The sequence below is a fragment of the Peromyscus californicus genome, unplaced genomic scaffold, assembly GCF_007827085.1.
Source record: "Peromyscus californicus insignis strain IS unplaced genomic scaffold, ASM782708v3 Scaffold_13__1_contigs__length_99412109, whole genome shotgun sequence".
Classification (NCBI taxonomy): Eukaryota; Metazoa; Chordata; class Mammalia; order Rodentia; family Cricetidae; genus Peromyscus; species Peromyscus californicus.
The window spans coordinates 87,157,396-87,172,324 of record NW_026294424.1 but is presented as its reverse complement, the minus strand read 5'-3'; the positions used below and the strand labels follow the sequence as shown (position 1 = coordinate 87,172,324).

Below are 14,929 nucleotides of genomic sequence, written 5' to 3'. Positions count from 1 at the left end.
GGAACAAAGGTTAATCACTCGCATAGTTTGAGACCTTTACCAGCCTGGAGCTGGGACCTGGGGGACTGTGCAATGCAGCATCACTAACTAGACTTTGTCTATAGTTATTTGCCTTCTTTCCCCCAAATCATTGTCTGCAGAGACCCAAGTCCTTTCTTTTCCTGTCCCGTCACTTTTCTCAGAATGCACTCATCATTGAAGATGCTAGATGAGCTAAAATTCAGAGCCACCTCCGAGAATCACTTTCGATGCTCTGGATTTCTCCCACGAATGTATGACATATGCATGTTCATCGACTTCTGTTTATTTTCATCTTGTTAGTCTGGCTTTCAAAACAGGGGGCAGTCCCCATCACTAATTTACGAGGACCATCCTTACTTCTCCACAGCAGTAAACCACAGGAGACTAGAGAGGCAAGGCCGGACTCCCTACAAGCTTTAGAAGGAAGATGGCCATACTCACACCTAGATTTTGGACTTGTCCCTTCCAGAATTGAAACAATGCACATCTCTTGTCTGCAGCCACCCAGTCTGTGGTGTTCTATCACGGCAGCCTGAACATGCTTATTTATTAGGTGAAATATCAGGAAAAAAGGACTGGTAATGATTCAGGTCCTCCAGGCCACACACTAGAGACTCCATTCTCCCACAGACTGGCAATAGTCACTGGAGCAGTGGCAGGAGACATACAAAGAGAAGGTTCTGCCACCACTGCTGCAGCAGGCTCCCCTCAGCCCCAGATGTCCCCAAAGAGAGGCAGTACCGTCTTCTGCCTGCGGGTGCCATTGGTGGCCCTCAAAGATGTCAAGAGAAGGTGGCTGACATCAGGGCTTCCTCAGCAATGTGCCCAAGGAGTCTGAAGATCTTTAAATTCACTTTTGTGCTCACGCATGGAAGAAACATTTATCCTTTCAAGCCGTGCTCTTGTAAACACAGTCATTTCTCCCCAAACACCCATGAAACAGGATGTTTCAGTACCTGAGCCCTGGATTGTGATCACCCAGACACAGTGGTGGGGTTCAGGAACCCAGGAAGGTGGGGACAGACATGTATTTGAATTACATTTCCTATGAAAAATGGATTTTGATATGAAGAAAACCTGACTCCTTAGAAGTATGTGTCTCCTATGATGAAAACCCGCCATCCACTGCCTTCCTTAGGCTCTGTGTTGGACAGGTTCATGTCAACTTGACACAAATGTCATTTTGGAAGAGGGAACCTCAACTAAGAAAATGCCCTCCACCAGATTGGCTTGTGGGTAAGCCTGTGGGGGCATTTTCCTGATTGGTGATTAATGTGGGAAGGCTCAGCTCACCGTGGGCAGAGCCACCCCTGGGCTGCTGGTCCTAGGTGCTGTAAGAAGGCAGGCTTAGCAATCTAGTAAGCAGCACTCCTTCGCGGCTCTGCTTCAGTTCCTGCCTCCAGGTCCTTGCCTTGCTTGAGTTCCTGTCCTGACTTCACTCAAGTGATGTACAGTTACCTAGAAGTGTAAAATGAAACAAATCCCTTCCTCCTCAAGCTGATTTTAGTCAAGGTGTCTTATCAGAGCAGTAGGAACCTTTACTAGAACAGGCTCTCTGGTGAGAGACCACACTCGGCCTCACAGGTGGTACCTTCTCATTGCAGCCTCACATGGCCGAAGACACTGGCTCCCTTTCTTCAGCCCCCTTTAAAAGCTCCAGTCGTGAGGACTCTTCCCTCATCACTTATAAAGAACCCATATCCCAATGCCATCACCCTGGGGATGAGAGTTTTAGACTCAGCCAGAGTCCTGATTCCACAGGGTTTGTAGACTGCAGTGATGACGGCTCTTCCCATCTACTTCACAACTATGGGGTTGGGAACCTATCCACAAGGAAATGGGACCAAGGACCTTGACTATTGGGGACGTTCAGGGAAGAATGTCTCTTGAAAAAATGGCCAAAGCTATTGATGTCCACATAGACACAATAGTAGAATGCTTCATTTTATGGTTTGTTTATGAATTTGTTTGGGAAGTGACGATCCTAATGAATTGTTACAGATTCACGAGTGCTTGCTAACCCAGTGGTAGATCCTTGCCTAATGCATGAGACCCTGGCTGGGTCCAATGTGAAGCACTGGAGTGCACACAACACACACACACACACACACACACACACACACACACACACACACACACACACACAAACACACATGGGGTGGGTTATGGGGAGAGAGAACGAGAACTAATGTGATGTTAGTGCAGAGAAGGACACTTCATGAACAGTTCATAAGGAGACAGGAGACTCTGGGACTTTGTGTGGCCCTGGGATTCTAAAGCATCACACACAAAAGAAATAACTGTGATGCCTCCTCAAGTCTCCTTCTAGTCTTGTCTCCCTTCTCTCACTTCGTGCGAAGTTTCTTGGTGATCTATGGCCGCAGAGCTCCACACTGTGCTTCCTCTGACTTAGGGTTCTCTTCCCTAAGACCCCCTCTAGCCCCCTCCTTCATCCATGTTGCCTTCTGCTCACCCATCTGAGCAGAGAATAAGAGAGACCATCGCTCTGACATCCATGTTCACTCTGACATCCATGTTAGCTCTGACATCCATGTTCGCTCTGACATCCATGTTTGCTTTCCTCTCTGACGCTTAAGTGAACTTCAGAGACTATACATGTGTTTCTTTGTCTACTGTTGGTCTCCCTTAATAAAATGTGGGCTCCATGCTGTTTTAGTCTCTTTCTCTGTCTGATACATCATCAGAGCCTAGTTCTGGCCAACCTTCACCACCTGAGTTTGATCCTGTGAACCCACATGGTGGAAGGAGAGAACTGGTTCTTGCAAGTTGTCCTCTGACTTTTACACATGTCCTGATAGATAGATAGATAGATAGATAGATAGATAGATAGATAGATGATAGATTGACTGATAGATAGATAGATAGATGATAGATAGATAGACGATAGATAGATAGATAGATAGATAGATAGATAGATAGATAGATAGATAGATAGATGATAGATAGATATGAGAGACAGACAGACAGAGACAGAGACAGAGAGACAGACACACACACAATGTAATAAAGCATTTTTTTTGTCTTTCTTAGGCCTTGCTTCCTTTGTGAATTATCAAATGATACTTCCAGATGGTTCAAAGTTCCATGCCAAAATTCTACACAGGCAGGCTTCATCTTTTATAACCCTCTCCAAAGTGGTTGTCAATACTATTTCAACACACCTCCAGTGTTCAGGTGAGGTACTTAATCATCACACAGAGAAATGAAAATGAAAGGAGCCAAGATCCAATAACAGGTAACAGGTAGGGGCAGACTTGAGAACCTCTGCCCTTCAGACTTACCCTCTTCTACCTCATGTGAGACCCAGGCATTAATTTTACATATTGTAATATGTATGAAATAAAACATAATGTATTAATACATACATTAATACTGACATAGGACTTCAACACCCCCCACCCCATTCTGCATCTGCTAAGCAATAGGCTTTCAAGAGCATGAAATCATACCTTTTTATGTGGACATTCCTTGATCCTAATTGAATTGAATTCTTTCTCCTTTGCCTCTGACTTTCCAGGTCTATCCAGGGGTGCCCCTAGGTCACTCAAATTGTAGTTTTATCATGATTAACTATCACAGAGGGACTCTCCACCACGGTTGGACTTGGATCTTGGTCCAGGGAATGTGAGCTCTTTAGTGCTCGTTCCATCTATTCCCAGAACACCTCCTTCCTCCCTGAGACTGAAAGCTGGTTTTTGTTTTATTTATCCAAACACTATATATATATATAGTGTTTTGATTTTAAATTTGGGTCTAACCTGCCTTCTAAAAACTTCCTGCAGAGGGCCAATGGTCCAAGTGCTAATATTTACCTAAAGAAGAAGGGTTTAAAACATACACAGCAGACAGTTTAAAACAAAACAGAGACAGACAGACAGAGACAGAGGCAGAGAGACAGACACACACACACAAATAGGAAGTTACAATCACCACAGAAGAGGCCCCTCATTTGACTTGGGTCACAAAAAGTCAGTTTCAAAGCCAGATATTCCATTCCTGAGATGTGGTGGATGAGAGCGAGGCCAGTGAAGGACTGCAGCAGGCCCACAGTTTAGATATGGATGCATCTCTCACTCCATGTCAGGAAGAGCAAACGCACCAGCAGAGAAAGAGTGGTGGGTTGTCTTCACCCAGGCGAGAAGTGGGAAATCAGGGCTCTCAGGACTCCTCAAACCCCACACCAATGGCATGTAAAGGCCAGAGAGAATTTGAGCACTGTGAGGTCACAGACCCTCTAGCTGTCTCTCTTTCTCCCACAAATCAGGCCACACCCTCCTGCAGCCTCTACTCCAGCTGCTGTGGCCTGTAGTCTCTCTCCTCCTCTCGGTGACCCAGGCCCAAGACGACCTTGGAAATATGAAGTAGATGGAACCCCAAGCTTCTCTCCCACACCAAGTTTCCTTCAGGACTTCTGCCATGCTCTCCTCAACTATTTCTTCTGACGAAGCTCTTCTTTGGGTCTGAAGTCTTTCTCTTCATCTTTAGGACTCCCTCATGGTTGCCCATGCTATGCCCTCTTCTGAAAGGTCTCAGCTTCCTTTCTGCAGAGCTTAAACCACGTATAACATCTTTCATCACTCACAAAAGCACCATCACCGATTCACAAATTCTCTCATCTTCGCACACTGCACTTTCCCTGTGGTCGCCAAGCACTGGTATATTTCCTCTGGGCCAACCACAGAAATGAGATCCGGTGTCTTTGTCTGTCAAACTGCATCAACTGAGTCCCCAGCAAAGAAGGGGAATGGTCAGATGGGGAAGGGCAGCCACACTCTAACTGGCCCCCAGGAACACATGGTCGATCACAGGTGACTTTGACCTCTCTGCTGATTTCCACCATTACAGATCCCCCCACCCCCACTCAACACACGCACCTTTCCTTACGGTCTGGCAGAGCCAAGCCAGGGCCTTGCGCATGGCAGGCAAGCACTCCACCACTGAGCTACACCTCCAGCACCAAAGGTGTATCTTTCATTTCTTCTACGCGGATCCCATGTTCTAGAAGGTGTCATTTTGCCAGTCTTCATTATATCCACCTATTTCCTGTTTTCCTGGTGATTAAAGACGTCATTTACAATCACAGCTTCCCACCAGCATTAAGAGGGTGCCGTCCATGTCTGGTCCCTGTCATTTCATCAGAGCAAGACAGGTGATGAGGCTTTGCAGACTCAGGGCAGAAATGTGAACTGCACGGTGGTTTAATGGGGATGTGTTTGGCTCTGTCCTGGTTCTTGGCAAAGAGTTTCAAAACCCCTGGAATTTCCGGAGCGGAAGGAATGCCTTTGTTCTGTGACTGAGGTGACTCATCCTTGGTCCTTTGACAGTTTCAGGATGGGAGCTAGTCACCAGAAAGACTAAGTAATTTAGAGGGCTGGGATTGGAGTCAGCTCCACCTCTTGGGAAAGGGAGGAGTCTAGATATTGAATTCAATAATATAATAACAAGTTAATAGTTTATTCAGCCATGCCCAGTTAAAACTCTGACCACTAAGGCTCAGGGGAGCTTCCCTGTTGGCGGAGACGCTAACATGCAAGCAGGGTAGTGTGCTGGGCTCCCACAGCAGAGAGACAAGGAGATGCATAGACACACACACACACACACACACACACACACACACACACACACACACAGTATGTCTTTTTTAAATAATTGGTTTTTATTTTATGTGCTTGGGTGTTTCACCTGCATATATGTCTATGCGCCGTGTGCATGTCTGGAGTCTGCAGAGGCCAGAAAACTCCACTGGAGGAAGTTATGACTCACCACGTGGGTCCTCTAGAAGAACAGCCACTTAGCCACTGAGTCAACTCCCCAGGCCTTGTTATCATGCCTTCATAGAAAGTTACAACCTGGGAGCTGAGGAGCTGGCTCTGTGGTTCCTAACACCCACATCAGCAGCTCACAACCTCCTGTAACCCCAGCTCCAGCTGATCAAACACCTCTGGCCTCCCCATGCACCTGCATACATGTGTATATACACACAAATAAAAATAAAATTAATATTTTTTAAAACATTATGTTATAAACAATTCTACATACAACACAGGACTCTCAGGACTAGGAGTACCAACTGATATCAGGCCCTCAGACAGGGGGCAGATCGAACATAAACAAAGACTTAAAACTTCAGAACAGAAGACATACTGAGGCAACAGAGATAATTTATCCAAAACAGTGGCAGAGTTTCAACACCTTCAGCTAGAAAGCGGAGAACCCAGCCATTCCTTCCTCAGAGGAATGTACTGAAAAGAGCCTGAGGACTTCTTCCTTGACTTTATTCCGCCAGAGGCCATCAGGGCAGGACCCAGAGACATGAGCTGAGGAGTTCTTTCCAGAGAAGTTCTTTCTCAGGTGAAGTCAGATTCCTAACTGGACCACAGAAAAGAATTTTGGGATGAGCCCGTATGAAGCCTGGCTTAAACATGGGCATTAGGGAGAAAGAGGTGTGTTGGAAAAGGATAGCACATATTCCAGTGTGAGAGTGGCCTTTTAAGTAGACAATGCCTACATCTCAAGGGTACTTCATTCTCTCCTTTTTGGTAAGTCATTTCAGCTAATAAAACCATGGGTGATCCCGGCTGCATAAGTGAGGTAAGACTTTTTATTGTAAACCAAATTCAGTCCTGTTTTCGAGACTCCCAGAAAATTTCAAGTTCTCATCTAGGAAAGACTCAAAGGTCACATGCTTAGTTCTTAAGCACGGCTCACTGCTGTGTCAACATTCTTATTTGAAATAGCTCCAAAGAAAAAGAATGTGTCTTTACAGAGGCAACCTTCACAGCAAATGTTGTTAACTGTGCTGGAATTCGTGACTTTCATCTGGCGAAGACTCCAACTAGACCCCAGAATGGGAGGCTCCTTGCCTTTCTCATGCCTTCCTAGTTTCTTTTAATCCTGAGTTAGTTACAATAAACCAGCCACACACTGGTAACCTCAAAGTGACCTAGAGAAGTGCAGGAATGGGTGGAATGGATCGCATATTTGTACGTGGGTATGTATTTGCTTTTGTGTGTAAGGATGGGAAAAAAAAAACACAGAAGGTTTGCAGCTGCAGCCTTGGGCATAAATTCAGTAAATAACAAAGTTCTTAAGTTGTCTCTCCTGTAATGCATCCGGAATCCTCTCGAGAACAGTTTGGAAAGAGCTTTATAGAAATGGGTGTGTGCAGAAGTGAGTTTGTCCCGTCGATGACCTTTCGATGTCAACATCCCCAAGTCTCCAGTGCAGCACATGACAACTTCTAGAGAATCATGACTCAGGAAGTGGTGTGATGCCCATTTCTGCTAGTGTCATACAAGACTCCCCTCTGCACCATCCAGCTAAGAAGCAGTTGCTTCCCTTCCCAAAGGCAAACAGAGGCAGCTCTGAGTGCTCAGCTCCCAGCGTCCTTGTCAGTCAACCACGAAGTAAAGATTATCTTTTTACAGCAACCCGGGGTCCATATGTGAATAGGGCAGCAAATCTGTGTCATAACAGAACTTTCTGGTAAGAATATAAACCCAGAGGGCTGGGAGGTAGCTTAGTGAAGCGCTTGCTTTGTGAGCATGAGGGGCTGGGTTCCAATCCTCAGCACCAGTGTGCAAGCCATGAGCAGCAGGGTGTGCCTGCAAGCCCAGTGCTGTGAGTCAGCGGCAGGGGGTTGACTGTTTAGGAGTCTTCATCATGTTCTTCAAGATGAGAGACTTGAAATCCCAGACACAATGGGCAGCAACTGGTAACAAACCTTATTATAAAAGTAGGTGTGCGTGTGCGTGTGCGTGTGCGTGTGCGTGTGCGTGTGTGTGTGTGTGTGTGTGTGTGTGTGTGTGTGTGTGTATGTGTGTGTGTGTTTTGGGTTGGTCGGATTAAACAAAGAAAGGGAAGCTGATAGGCCCACAGCTTCAGGTAAACATGGTCAGGACTCAGGACCTGCCTTGAACATATCTGGCTATCCTGGACCAAGTTGGCTAGAGAGGGACCCCAGCTGGCTGGAAAGCATGCCAGGTCTTTGTTTCAAGTCAGGGGCTTGAGAAATAAGCCGGAAGTCTGCCCTTTTCTTGCTAGCCTCCTGGCCCTCTCACTTCCCCACTCCTTCTCCCCTGTGCTAGTTCACAGGCTGTTGTGATCGACAGGGCTTCACAGACTTCCCTCTTCCTAGACACCAGTTCCTGGCAAGGTTTTTCCCCTGCCCCGGCTATCTCGCTTCTCCCACGGATAGCCCTGGCCATGTCACATCTGCTTCTTGCTCTCTCTGCTCTGGTCTCTTCCAGATGCCTCTGGCTGTTCTCTCTCTCTTATCTACAATAAAAAAAACCTTCTTCCTAATCATGAAGTGGCCATTTCTATGGTTCCTTTACTCCACACTCACTTACAGCCCTCACATACATGCTGACATGTTCACAAGCACTTACACAGATGTGCATACACATGGACATGGACACATATACACAAGAATATTAAACCTGTAAAAATGATTTTTTTTTTTGGTAAATTTTAAACTAAACTAAACTAAAACACATAGTTCAGGAGTAGTGAGAGTATTCATATTGTTCTGAAGCAATTCCAGAACCTTACCATTTTGCAGAACACAAATTCTATATTGGCTTAACAACAATGTCCTCTTGCCCTCCTGTGCTCCTGGCAGCCAGAGTTCTCTGTGTATTCCTTTAGATGCCTTACATAAGAGGAATTACGTAATGTTTATCTTTACATGACTGTCTTACTTTACTAACTGAACATTCTCAAGGTTCACCCACTTTTAAGATCGAAGGCTGGATGACGCTCTATACTATGCATATAGGACACATTGTGTATCCTTTCCCCTGGTCACTGAGAGGGGTTTGCTTTTACTTCTTAGGTAATAAAAAATGTATTGCTATGGGAGTCAGTTCATACTGCAGATAAACTGAGGGATAATTAAGATTTGGTAGGTGTACATATGTGTGTGTGCATGCATGGGTGCATGCGTGTGTGTGTGTGTGTGTGTGTGTGTGTGTGTGTGTGTGTGCGTGTGTTTGGTGGGGAGTGGCACTAAAGTACCCCAAGCTGTCTTGAACTTTGTCTATGTAGCAGAGAATGACCTTGAACTCTTGACCCACCTCCCAAGTCCTGGGATTACAAGTTTGGTGTGACCACATGCAACAAACATCCCGCATTTATTATGCAGTCCCCAGGATGGAACCTAGAACCTTAGCACGCGCTAGGTGAGCACCCCACCACAGAGGAACATCGCCAGCTATATGGTCTACATTCTCAGTTTACAGTCATTGTATGGCTGACTCCAACAGTCTCACTAAATCCCCCCCCACCACCCCCCCCCACCCCCCCCCCACCCCCGTCTCCCACTCAGCCAAGGCTCTCTCAGCCCGTTAAATGTGTGAGCCAACTCCATGTCAGTTTTCTAGTGGACCAGGGCTAGCATTTTGAGAAGCCTCTTTTCACCTGTCTCTGACTCTGTCAGCGATGCACAAACTCAGAAGGGCTTTCGGGTAGGGAAAGGGATAAGGTTAGTTTCCTGACCAGGGCATAGCATACTTCCCCCTCCGTGGGCCCTGCTAAGGGCATGCCACATCTCTGCATGCTCGTCTTTCAACTTCTCATACACGAAAATGTATGTTCATGGCTTAAAGGAGACACGATGGAGAGAAGCAGGGGCCACCCAGGGGCTGTCAGCAGCACTGTCTGTACAGGTCCCTTTCATGTCCTTTCTTTACACAGAGCCACTTTCTCTACTGCTCCTGGAGCTTGAGTTTTCATTGACTGACACATTTCGGTACAGTTCCTAAGGTCATTCCACAGAGCTAAACGTTTTCCCCGCATTCTTTCTAATGATTATATTAAAAATGACTGCAAATTAAAAATGAGCAATTGTACCAATTGGGTGTTCATTTACATTGTCTGTGTATTTCCAATAATTTATGGGCAAATATGCTTTTGCCCCATTTTTCAACCTTATTCACATTTATGACACATAATGAGAAGCAGAGTTACTGGGGTAAAGGGCACAAACATTTAACAATGACAGATGTGGACCCAAACACTACCCAAAAGTGTAACATAGTCTCTCATGAACAGTTTGAGACTTCTTGTTGAATACACAACTAACTTTGTCTTTTTTTCTGGTTACAGAGTTCTTAGGTAAGAAATAGTTCCTTATTGTGCTAGGTATTTCTTTAGCTCTGCAAGGTTCTGTATACATGTGTACCAGATACTTGTAATTCTTTTCACGTGCTACTTTGTGTATACAGTTTCCCATTGAGCTCATTTTTAAAAATTGCTTTATTCAAGTCATTTGTTTTTTGTTTTGTTTTGTTTTGTTTTTTTAAAAGATTTATTTATTTATTATGTACACAGTGTTCTGCCTACATGCATGCTTGCAGGCCAGAAGAGGGCACCAGATCTCATTACGGATGGTTGTGAGCCACCATGTGGTTGCTGGGAATTGAACTCAGGACCTCTGGAAGAGCAGTCGGCACTCTTAACCTCTGAGCCACCTCTCCAGCCCTATTCAAGTCATTTGTATGTTACAGAAATAAATCTCTTGTCTGATGTCCTACAAATGTCTCTCCCTGGAGGTTATCTGCTGGCTCTATTCACTATGTTGCTGCCACAATTACAAATGTATACATAAACAGATACATGTTTTTAAAGGCTTTTGCTTTAGGCTTATGGTTGTAATTGCCTTCTCCATTCCAAATTAATTCTAAAAGATCCACTTGAATCTTATTGTCTTTATATATATATATATATATATATATATATATATATATATATATACACACACACATATATGTGTGTATATATATATATACACACATATATGTATATATATATATATATAGTGTGTGTGTGTGTGTGTGTGTGTGTGTGTGTGTGTGTGTGCAGGTTGTGAGTACATGCTCATAGCTGCGTAGGTGCTCGTGTGTACAGGTACCTACAGAGGCCACAGAGTATCTGGTGCCATTTCTCAGGACCGCTCACCTTATTTTTTGAGACAGGGTTTCTCACCAAACCCGGAGCTTGCCACCACAAGCACTTTACTAACCAGTCCCCCATTTCTATATTTTATGCGTCTAAATTTTATTTTAACATAAGAAGGGAGATGGAATATAGATTTACTTTTCCTTCAATGAGCTAGAAGTCTCTCTAATTGTACTAACAGAAGAAACCATCTTTCTTTGTCTGATAGTAAATGTCATCTTTATCATTATATATGTTGAGTTATACACTAAATTTATTCTCCATTAGGATCTCTTTGCCAAGTGTGGAACTCTATAATACCTTTAAAAACTGCTTACCTGTGTGTGTGTGTGGGGGGGGGTTGTATGCACATAAGTACAGGTGTCCTCAGAAGCTGGGGTGTTGGATCCCATGAGGCTGAAGCTAGAGGCGATTGCAACCAGCCTGATGTGGATTCTGGGAACTGAAACCCAGTCCTCTGCATGCAAGTGTAGTATTGAAGCATGACTCCAGCCCTTCTAAGACATTTTTTACTACTAGTCCTTTTTAGTTAAATTCTCCCTAAATAACTCAGTTTATCCTCAAACTTGACATCCTCCTGCCTTAACTTTCTGAATTCTAGAATTACAGATATATGCTACCACACTGGCTTATAATATATTCTTTTATAATTTATTATTTTTAGATATTCTCTAGCTTTTTGGTGTGTGTGTGTGTGTGTGTTTTACAGTTAATCAACTTTCAACTTTTTTTCCTGGTCGTTTGATTTTCTGTGACTCACATAAGTTACTGTGTTGTGGAGGCTTAGCTCTTTTACTTACCCAGATAGATGCCATGATACTCCGCCTCTTTCTCAAGCCGAAATCACAGTAACCTAGAAAAGAAACAAAGAAGTACTGAACTGAATAAGCTGTATTGTGATTCAGAACACAACATTTTCAGTCCAACTCCTAATGCTTAATCCAGAAAGCAGATGTCAGCAGTCAGTGAGAAACTTCTCTGGAAGAAGGTGTGAATCTGGCCTCAGGAAACCCATTCCCTGGGCAAGCATTTACTAGGCACTTTTCACATTCACAGTATTAGCAGAGTCATTCTGGTCTGGCCACCTGTCCTCAGTACAGTCAGAAAGAGACAAGTCATAATGGAAAGGAGAGAAAGGAGCTTCCCTCAGAGTGGCCTGTTGGGAGGAAAAACAAGGAGTGCAGGAACCTCATGTTTGCCTGCAGGGTACTGACTGGGGGGGCACGGCCAGGAGGCACGCACAGTTAAACAGTACTGCCTGATCGGGCAGGGGTCCGCCATTACTGTCTTGGCTCCTGTTTGCCCTGTAAGTTGTCAAAACTTTGTCAATTCTCTTCCTGGGGACAAGTTGTCTGGCTTCCCTTTCCTTCCCCCAGCATGAGACTTCCGGGAAGTTTTAAGTCTTTGGAGACCACCGTTTCAATAGTGTGGGAGCCAAGGGGAGGAGCTTGGGTGTCTCCCCTTACCATCCCTTCCCTTGGCCTTACAACATCTGCAAGGGGGTTGTGTTGGACCTGGACCTTCGAGGGCTCCAAGACAAGAACAGCTCAGCTCTCCACTTCTGTGTTTTATAGGAATACTTTCTGGAAGCCTCTTTTTACTTACTTAAATCTAGTAGTCAGGGGCAGTGCCCATGTCTGCAATCTCACCACAGGAGAGGCTGGGGCAGGAGGGTCACCTGGTCACCTGGTCTACACAAGGACATCCATCTCAAAATGACACTGACAAAACCAGGAGAACTGTGTCTACTAATGATGTCCTTAACCTGGACAGGCTGACGTCACAGCAAGGAAAAAAAGAATAAACAAAGATCCAGGAAGTTGTTCCCCACCCCAAACCAAGATAACCCCAGCTGGCTTTGGGCGGATTCCTGCCTATTCATTGTCCAAGGTCCAAGCCTATGCAACCTGCTATGAATACCCATCTCTACTCTTTGAGGAGGCCAGGTCAGTCCCAAGTAGGTACAGACATGAAAAAGGCCACTTCCTTGGACCCAGTCTACTTTCCATAGTAGACATTACTCAGGCCTGCTGGCCTGTCTCCAGGGTTGATTTAGAAATACAAGCTGCTCCCACCCATCCTGGCAATAAAATATTCTAAAAATTCAATGGCAGCTCAAGGGCAAAGTTCAACAGGAAATTACTTCAATGGTCCCTGGAAATATTTAGCCCCTGATTTTGCCCATTCTCGGCACCTTATGCAGTCAGCTCTCTGGTTAGAGTCTGACCCTCTGTGTCTCTCCATAGAGTCAACAGTGGGTACAACATGATGTTGCTGCCTGTTGTCATATAGAACAGGAATTTCCATTTTGGTCCTCAATGCAGCAGTGTTCAGAGATGGGAAGCTTCATGAGCACCTGGATCATGACTGGTCACTCTAACCTCAGCAGTAGATGGACCCACATTGATGGGTTCGGAACTTAATGGGCACCTGGGAATGATGGAAACTTAAGGGGTAAGACCCCTAAAGGAAGAAGGTCTGTGACAGCATGGCTTTCATACAGGTCTCTGTTTTCCCCTGGTACCATTCTCTCCCACTCTCTGCTTCTTGGTTGCCGTGAGCTGGGCCCCCTCCTCTGCCTCATCTAGAGAGCTTAGCAATGGAGCCAGTTGCCCAGAACTGAACTAAAACTCTAAAACCATGAGCTAAAAGACACCTTTCCTCCTGTTAAATCATGTCTCTCTCGGGTATTTTGTCACACTGACAAAAAGCTAACACATCTCTTAATGTGAAACCTAATTTGAGTCCGGATTTCCTCATCTGTAAAACAGAGAGCAGGCTGTTGCCAGTGCTGAAAAAATAGATACATTACAATGTCAGTCAGTGTCTTGTGTTGTAACTATGTGCCAGGTAATAGGAAAAGTATGAGAAGGTGGGTTCCACAAAGCTGGGGATTTGTGTAATATTTGTCCACTGGTGTATATGAGGGGGGGAAACTCATTCAGTGATTTAAACATAAGTCTCAGCATAACCCAGTGAGTTAGGGAGGCATCATTAATAACATCTCCACTTTGCCTAGGAAGACACTGTGGCACAGAGATCTATGATAAAATCCCTTCCACATAGCTGTTGGGTCAAGCCTACTGAACCCAGGCATCCAGATTCCAAAGAAATGAACTGTTAGTCCCCATGCCCCGCAGTCCCTGACCCAACTGATGCTTAATGTTTATTGATCCAATATAATCTGGAAGTTACTAAGGAGTATCACTGAGCCACCCCTTAAGCTTTTAAAAAGTAAAGAATGACTCCACAGCGGAGGCCAGATGACCGAACAATAGGACTTGAAACACATCCTTCCTGAAAGGGATTACAGCGGCTGCATAATTTCCTTGTACTTCCTCTCGCTCTTCTGTCTACGGATTTCTCAACACAAACAGCTCTGGGAACAGGGGTCTAACTTCCCTTATATTTTAAAATTACCTTTCAGGGCAGTCTGAAATTTTCCACCTTCGGGAAAACCAGTAACAATCCTTTACAGAACAACCTTTTGGTCTATTTTTTATGATGTTTGTGAAGAGTAGAAACTGAAGTTCCTTCCGGGGCAGAAACCCTTCTCTTGAACACACCTCCAGGGAAAGAAGTTGCCCGGTGCTCACCTTTTTATCTGCAGAGGGGCTCCAGGGCCTCAGAACTTCTATATATGGTCATTTGCAATCGCATACCTGGATCCCTCACCTGCTGACTCAAGGGCCAGGGGAGGTGATTCATGTCTAGTCAAAGAATGCTGTTGCAATCACAGAAAACGGTGTCTTTTCAGAGAAAACCGGATTTCCCCAACTCTCAATGTCCGATACCCTAATCCACCTTTTTCCTACCTTTAAAAAATAAAAATAAACTTCACACATGAAGGGGAAAATGAGCTCACAGGAGAGATGGGGATAAAGCTCTCCACGCAGAACTCAGAACAGGGGCACCGAGGCCCGCCCCT

The 14,929-nt window shown here is 45.0% G+C and overlaps 1 protein-coding gene across 3 annotated transcripts in view; it reads right to left on the bottom strand.

Moving 5' to 3' along the window:
- Positions 1-14,929, bottom strand: part of Anxa3 (annexin A3) — a 59,423-nt gene that overhangs the window by 43,414 nt on the left and 1,080 nt on the right. For all 3 annotated transcript variants that reach the window (XM_052735416.1, XM_052735417.1, XM_052735415.1), the window contains exon 2: positions 11,802-11,854. In XM_052735416.1, coding sequence (XP_052591376.1) covers positions 11,802-11,816 — 15 coding nt within the window. In that variant the 5' untranslated portion in view covers positions 11,817-11,854. The remainder of the gene's footprint in view (positions 1-11,801; positions 11,855-14,929) is intronic.